This window comes from Patiria miniata, unplaced genomic scaffold, assembly GCF_015706575.1.
Source record: "Patiria miniata isolate m_02_andy unplaced genomic scaffold, ASM1570657v1 HiC_scaffold_3, whole genome shotgun sequence".
Classification (NCBI taxonomy): Eukaryota; Metazoa; Echinodermata; class Asteroidea; order Valvatida; family Asterinidae; genus Patiria; species Patiria miniata.
Window position 1 is genome coordinate 7,660,223 of NW_024037069.1, and position 7,534 is coordinate 7,667,756.

General features: G+C 38.5%; 2 protein-coding genes across 2 annotated transcripts; both read right to left on the minus strand.

Moving 5' to 3' along the window:
* Positions 1–1,773: 1,773 nt before the first annotated feature.
* LOC119737203 lies at positions 1,774–3,042 on the minus strand. The gene is made up of 3 exons (XM_038211386.1): positions 2,812–3,042; positions 2,430–2,504; positions 1,774–2,324 (listed from the first exon to the last, which is right to left on the minus strand). Exons 1-3 carry the CDS (start codon positions 3,018–3,020, stop codon positions 2,264–2,266), a joined length of 345 nt encoding a protein of 114 aa, XP_038067314.1. The 5' UTR covers positions 3,021–3,042; the 3' UTR covers positions 1,774–2,263.
* A 358-nt stretch (positions 3,043–3,400) lies between these two features.
* Positions 3,401–6,876, minus strand: LOC119738648 (plexin-A4-like). Its single transcript, XM_038213561.1, has 5 exons — positions 5,719–6,876; positions 5,021–5,227; positions 4,523–4,648; positions 4,063–4,178; positions 3,401–3,593 (listed from the first exon to the last, which is right to left on the minus strand). The coding sequence occupies exons 1-5, from the start codon at positions 6,874–6,876 to the stop codon at positions 3,401–3,403; spliced, it is 1,800 nt and encodes a 599-aa protein (XP_038069489.1).
* Between the last annotated feature and the right edge of the window lie 658 nt (positions 6,877–7,534).

The window sequence follows — 7,534 nt, forward strand, 5'->3', positions numbered from 1 at the left end:
ATTGAAGAATACGTGTCTCAAGCCATCAACGACGGAGATATATCGCACGAAGAGTTCTTATTGATTACGAGAGAGCTCGCAAAATTTAACGAGCTTAAGCAGAAAATTAGAACAGAAACCAGCACAAAGATTCAAAAAATTAAAAACGATACAGACTTTGAAAAAGAAGTTAAAAAACGGGTAGACGAACGGCTGGCAAAAGAAGAAAAATCTCTTATCGAAAAACTTACAAGTTCAAATTCTCGGTTTCTAAACATTATGAAAGCGATCCGTCGAGTTATACCTCTATTTCACCTCTTAGGGCTACGCCCTCGGCCCCGCCTTTATTGTAGTGGTCATCGTATTTATTAAATTGATTTTGAGTCACTTTAAATAAATCTCTAACTCGTTCTTTGTCTAATCCAACGACGTGATGAAAACTCGCGGCTATTAACGAGCGTTTGACGCAACCATTTCCCCTCAATGTTTTGTAATTAACGAGCTCGTTATATTTATTGATTGTTTCTTGGACATTTTCTGAGTCTTGCTCTGGACACACCGACAAAATAAGTTTCTCATCAGTTTTTCTTTTGTTTCTTTTTAAAATTGACCAATTGATACGATCTTCTTGCGCATTTTCTGCCGAAAAATCAAAGTAACGCGAGACTATTTCACCGCACGTTTCACAAACTAAATAACCATTCTCGATGATTATATGGTGATCGCACTTATCCCCAAGTTGTGGCGTCTCAAAGTACATCTATTTAATAAAATTAAATAAAAATGATTGCATTTTTAAATAAATAAAATATCGCCCTCTGTTTTTTTTATTGAACAGCACCTATCTTTATAAAATTAAAATCAGATCTCTTAGCGACTATAAATAGCACCCCTTATCATAAAAATTAAAAACCGCCCTCTGTTTATAATTGCTATCCCTCACACCCATAAATGGCGCCCTCTATAGGATAAACAATACTCAGACACAAACAAAAAAAAACCTTAAAGAAACAAATTATATTTACAACCATTTATTTATACAAAATTTTACTAAGATTTACAAACAATGATAAACTTTAAAACAACAATATCAAAGTCTTTTTAAAAAGCATTCACGTTGCTAGGCACCACACTTAATAGATCATAGACTCTGATTGTTAAATGGTCATACTAGGACCGAATACAAAAGAATACTTTTGATGATTCATATAACGATCAGCCTTTTACCAAAAACCACACTCCATTGTTAAATGGTCATACTAGGACCAAATACAAAAGAATACTTGTCATGTAAACTACTTTGATGATTCATATAACGATCAGCCTTTTACCAAAAACCACACTCCATTGTTAAATGGTCATACTAGGACCAAATACAAAAGAATACTTGTCATGTAAACTACTTTGATGATTCATATAACGATCAGCCTTATCGTGACAACCAGTGCCTTTGTACACATTTTGTACCCGATGGGTTATATACAAAACCATATCGACTAACGTCATGACAAAGCAATGTATAATCAGGTAGTCCTATATGTACTTTGTTTCCAAATATTGGCGATATGTGAGACTTGTAACATAAGTTTAATTTCTTTTCTTATGCTGTAAAGTTTGTAAAATGGTAGTCCTAATAGCCTAAACAAGGGATAGTCACATAATAAATGTGAAATCACGCGTAGCTTATTCGCGTAAGACCGCTGGATACCTACGTTGTCTTTTACCCAGTCATCCCAGGATTGTAATGGTTGCTCATAAGCATGAATTGCATGAGTAATATGAAGCGCTCTTCCATAGTCTAGATAAAAACGGATTGTGAGGGCCTCATGTCGCGCAACTCTATCATAGGCAGCTACAAGATAATAACGGGCTGTCTCTAGGTTTTTTACTTCAGATAATTCACCTAAAGGATAGTGGCTTTCCTGAGAACAGTCTTCTTTTAAGTTACCAATTAAATATAGATGCAGATCATTTCCAGTAAGCTTAGACGTTGTTTGTTTATCTAATAGAGATCGAATATTTCCTTTTGGTTTTTTGGGTATTGATAAATATACGCTGGGGCCTTGTTCATCTAACTCACCAAGAAATGTTACCATTTCTTGGTGATACTTTTTATGTGCTCTTATTTTTTCTATCTTGTGCTTGCTCCATTGGTGGGTATATTGCGTTTCTTCATGGGTGTATTGCTTTTTTTCGTGGGTGTATTGTAGTTCTACGTCCATCTGGGGGTCTGTATCGTCGCTTACCGGTGTGCTTGAAGGTGGTGTGTAGAGGGTGTTGGTTGTTAGATGTTCTGTAGTCCTCTCTGCCATAATTCCTCTTGTCCGAGTTCTTCTTTTTCAGTTCTGCAAAATATATTTAAAAAAATAATAAGTTTAAGAGTAAAAACCTACTGTAGAGTTTATCACTCTCTTACTTTAAGCTAAAAATATAGTCAAAAATCAGTTTACCTTTCAACAGTTAACTTAATTTCTTGGGTCTGCTTCAAAAGCTTGAGCACGTTCTGTCGATTCCCAACATAGATTCTAAAAGGGGGTAAACCAAATCAAGAATTAAGTTTTAAAAAATGACCAGAGATCTCCCTACGGGTAGTAAACCCAATCGAACAATTTGCATAAATAATGATATTTATCGTACACCTTATTCATAAACAAACTGCTTTTAAAACCATTCAATGCAAACAAGTCTATCTAAACATAAACTATCTATCTTCATACGACTTCCAAATATAATCTAAACTTATGTTTTCACGTCGGCGCCAGTTTGATTCTTGAATCATAATTCACGTACACACACTAAATGTTAAAATAATACACAGCGATCTAAACTTACCTTTTAGCAAAGATAGAGTTGGCTCCATATTTGAAAATAAAGCCAGTGTAATGTTGATTGTCGTCACTAAACTCTGTCTTGTATGCTTCTGGCAGTGCTGTAAGGGGTATCTCACTTATATAGGAACATTGTTTGCTCTGACGTATGCACACCCATGCATTCCTAAACCATTGTTTGCTTCTGACGTATGGGATATGAGTCATATGCATGCGGCCCCAACTAACAAAAGCAATTCACGACTCATTGAATTTAAATAGGTGCAAAAGTTCAGCGTCACCCCATGGAGCAAGGAAGTGCAAGTCAAGGTTAAAGTAGAAGTCGTATTTTATTTTTTAACACAAGATCAAAAATAAAAAAAATACATCTTAAATTGGGCCCCCGGTTTTGGGCTGGGGCTGAGACTGAGATATTGGGAGGAGAGATATATTTGGATTGGGAGGGGGAGGGAGATCATTGAGAGGGGGCAAGAGGGGGTAGAGACGGGCCAGGGGGCAGAGATCATTGGGAGGGGACGGGTGGGGGGCGTGGCCAAAGGGAGAGAGAGAGGGGGCGAGATTATTGGGTTTGGTCTCGTACCCCCCATCCCCCCCTACTTCTGGATCATTCCATAACAAATCTGCAAGTTAGATGTAATTTCAATACATCTGTCTCTCACCTGTTGCTCAGTGACTGTAATTGGCAGGTTATCATAGGGAGCTACATCAGTAATATTAATTGCAGCATTGTAGGCCAACCATCGAGTAGATACATCAGCTGATGGACAGTCTGAATATCTCGTACATCTGGGGAAGAATTCAATGTTATCACATGGTGAGCATAGCTTGGTAGTCGACAGTCATCCAAAGCAAACACCAAAACGGAAAAACAGGAAAGGCCCTACTTTCTAGATTTTATTGAGAAACATCGCTAAGTCACCAATGAATTTGATGAATCGTACGAATTCCATTTACTTTTTAACATCGGACAACCATACAATGAATAAGCTCTTTGAACTCTATATTAGTCATATAAATAAAAAAAAAGTTCTTTCACTGACATAATCCACAACTAAACTTACCAGCCGTATGAACTCTCCCAATAAATTACTTCCATTTCAGGGTGCACAACGTGTAGTTTTACCTACATCATTAATGCATTAGATCTAAGACACTTCATACATGTTGCACCCCGTCTGAGTGGTGATAGACTACCGTTCTTACAACTTCTCCAACGACCCACTCACACACTTTGGAGACACCCCGTGTGACTTACCTTCGTTTCAGAGTGCACCATCCACAATATGGGTCTCCATCATTCCCTGCATCAGTCCCAATACACGTTCCGCATGTAGTGTATTGGCCACAATTCTCCTCACGAAGCTTCACCAACTAAAATGTAAAACATGTTACTTTTTTAACAATCTTAACGTTGAGAGAAAAAAGTATTTGATTTCAGCAGAAAAGTTGTTTTTTCTTCCAATCTTGAATCTGGTTTTCAGTTTACAAAGCAAAAAAGGTAATGTTTAATATGTTCATTTGACCAAACTTCTATGCTCTTAGTTGTTAAAGGCCTAAATAAAAGTATCTCATGGTTTCTATGGCTTTTCATAAATGACATAAATTTTCATAAATGACTTCTTTTCTGCAAATGCAAAGTCCACAAGTGAAGCTAACCGGAGCAGAGATAGTTAGTTTAACAGCACTCCTCCGTGGCAGGTTAGGTAGGTGCTTACCTTTTGTTCCGTCAAGAGAAGTAGTACACGTGTTGATTCATTAACCTTGACATCTTGCAGAACTGGACTGGTATCAACGCCAATACGTTCATAAAGTCGGCTGGCAGTGCTACTTTCCATATGAACCTAATGTCAATATGACATATAGGACCTAAATACATCTGTTTACACCTAGATGTACATAGTTGAAAAGTTTAACATGGATTTGTGGATATTTACATATGGTATACCCGGCATACACTGCTTGCCTTGAATGTATGCTTAAGCAGCGTCGTTCATGCAAGCCAATTTATTAAGAGACCAAAAATATAGCTTATTATTTCTCCTTTTAAAAAAATTACTAACTTTCTGGAAACAATGCATGGCGCTAAAAACTAGAGTCTCGAGTGCAAGGGGTGTAAACGAAATGGTTTGAAATAAAACTGTTGCTACACAATCCAATTTAGGCTCTACGACGACTTCAGTCACATACTTTTAAATCGATTAGGGATAATTTACCTTGAGTAGATCTCCCCTCGATGTCCCGATTAAAGCGATTGTATGGTTGAATTCTATTGTGATTATGATGGACGACATGAGAGTACCAGGCAGCTCTATAATTGCCGTGGTTGGAACGGGGGCTATGCCCTTGGCGTACTGGAATAATGGCGTTTGAATAGCATCATCGGTCAGGGGTATGCAGAAATAGCGATCCAGAATGGGAATCTTTAGCGAAAGTAAAAACAAGAAAAATGTTTAAACAGTTAAAGCAATATCGTGGTTCGGCAGTGGCAATTATTACCAAGACACATGAATCCTGGAAGTTTAAGGAGATTCGTTGATGAAATGAGTGCTTTTAATAGCGTGTTTATTGATGCATCAGCCAGGGGACTGTTGCCTTTTTTCAACCATCCTCTATGGTTTAACCTATAGTTTGCACCATTATTGCAGAAAGAAACAGTTTGAACCGTTCAGCCTTGAAATGAAGTGGAGAAGCGGGACAGAGGGCTTGGCTTTACACGACAGGTTTGCTTTGCATTTTTGGGGCAAATTTAGGGCCTACACAGAGTAGAATAGCTATGGCAAAGAAGCGCACACTGGACCTGGTCCCCATCTGGAAAGATGGACGCGTGTAACTCGAAAGCAGCACAGGAAATTCATCTTTGAATCTTATTAGAGAAATGGCAGCATCTTTCTTAATATGCTTCTGTACTCACCCCGAACGTACTGCAAAAAGAACCCTCCAAATAGTTAATAGAGTACGTATTTCCATCCTGAATACATCCCCGCACTGCCTCTCTGAAGGCAGCCAAGATATCCGTCATCCTGTACACACACAAAGCTGAGTGATCAATGGGTACATCACTGGTACCCGGAGCTCCTTGGTTCTTGGCAAACACAGTATACACCACCTGCTCGTCTGCATGGAGACCCAATGATGCCGCTAGATCAGGTCCTGCTGGTCCAAAGTGAGCTGCTTGCACCAAGCTGTACACACTGCCATCTGATCCACTGCACTGTAGGGTAATTTCTGTGTAGGCGTCTAGGTTTGGACCGCATTGACATACTCTGCTCATCTTAGTAACAAATTGGGCAGAATTCAAATCCTCCTTCTGGGATGCAACAAAGTATGTGAATCCACTGTGGGCAAATGCTGCAACATACTTGATAGAAAAGATCGTATGCTTAGCAGGGTCATTAAAAAAGATGGAATCGTCACGCTGTATCGCTGATAACAGAGAACTCTGATCATAGCGATTGATTTCAAGGGTTCTTCTTGCTATTGTTGGAAAATTCCCTTGATCATTAACATTTTCACCAGTATAAGTAACAGCCACATAAAGCATTTCTTGCCCATCTTTCCCTAGAGCAATCATACTAACAGTAGATGCGTCCTCAAACCCTGCAACGTTAGGAACCGACTCCATCATCACGTTACTAATATCCTGTAACTGTCGTAACTGACAAATACCATCATACACACCGCCACAGGTTATCAGACTGTTCGGCCGGGTACTGTCAACTACCAGTATCTTGTTGTAGTTATTTGTGAGGTGACAGGGCATCACACTATCTGGCCTGCTGTCATCACAGGTTGAAACATTCTGTATCATTTTCAAACTACTTTCCAACCTGTACAACCAATTGACAGCTCCCACATACACATCGCCATGGTCACTCAATGCAAAATGATTGAACTTTGATGCACGTCTTTGAGTTTTATCCAAAATATCAGGATTGTCAAAGCTGGCCAACTCATAGTCTGACAGGTCTCCGAGCCGCTCAGCTGATGTGGTAAAAGCATTTACGCAGATGATGCTCCAAGTCAGAGCAATTGCCCACGGGAGGGTGGAGTGTCTCCTACAAGACTCCATGATCTTCAGTTCACGTAGGATGTTTGAGAAAAGTCTATAGTCACAGGCTGTAAAAAGAATTTAATAAAAAAATACCAAAGTTTACCATACAGTAAGGGAATCCATACAATAAATGAAAAGATTTACAGATAAAAGATTGTTCTCCTTATTCCTAAATGATTTTTTTTTCACAAACGCTGTAACTATTGGTTTTGCACAAAGTCGATTTCTCGTTTAATATGAAACGAATGTCCAGATCGGATCTTCGATTCTTCGTTCGATAACCTGAAAAAATATACAAAAGGGTGAAAATAAAATACTTCTATGATTGAAAAGACAAAAAAAGATGCAAAAATAGGACTGGACTGTCAATTTCATTGTTTGTATTTGTATCTTTCCAAGAAAAAAAACACAACTTTTTCCACTTTTGTGGAGAGGAGAATGACAAAGGCAGTTGGCTGTTGCTCGTCTTTTAGAAATATTGGTTGGGAATTCACATTAATTTCTGGTTAACATGGAAGTGGATAGTTAATGTCATACTCGGTTCTCCGATTGTTCACTAACCCGGATCTACTACTGCATGGGCCTTACAAAAAAAATCAAGCTGCAACAATATTAATGGTGGATAACCATTAACAAGGGTGGCAACACCTTTAAGACTTGGATTTTGTTCGAATGG

Bases quoted from the DNA above. Each gene is read 5' to 3' on its own strand.
- LOC119737203 (XM_038211386.1), bottom strand. From the start codon at position 3,020: ATGCATATGACTCATATCCCATACGTCAGAAGCAAACAATGGTTTAGG. The intron at 2,505-2,811 runs GTAAGTTTAGAT...ACCCCCTTTTAG, and splicing joins AACTCTATCTTTGCTAAAAG to AATCTATGTTGGGAATCGAC. The intron at 2,325-2,429 runs GTAAACTGATTT...TATATTTTGCAG, and splicing joins ATTAAGTTAACTGTTGAAAG to AACTGAAAAAGAAGAACTCG.
- LOC119738648 (XM_038213561.1), bottom strand. From the start codon at position 6,876: ATGGAGTCTTGTAGGAGACACTCCACCCTCCCGTGGGCAATTGCTCTG. The intron at 4,649-5,020 runs GTAAATTATCCC...TATTGACATTAG, and splicing joins CGAGGGGAGATCTACTCAAG to GTTCATATGGAAAGTAGCAC. The intron at 3,594-4,062 runs GTAAGTCACACG...ATTCTTCCCCAG, and splicing joins TGGTGCACTCTGAAACGAAG to ATGTACGAGATATTCAGACT.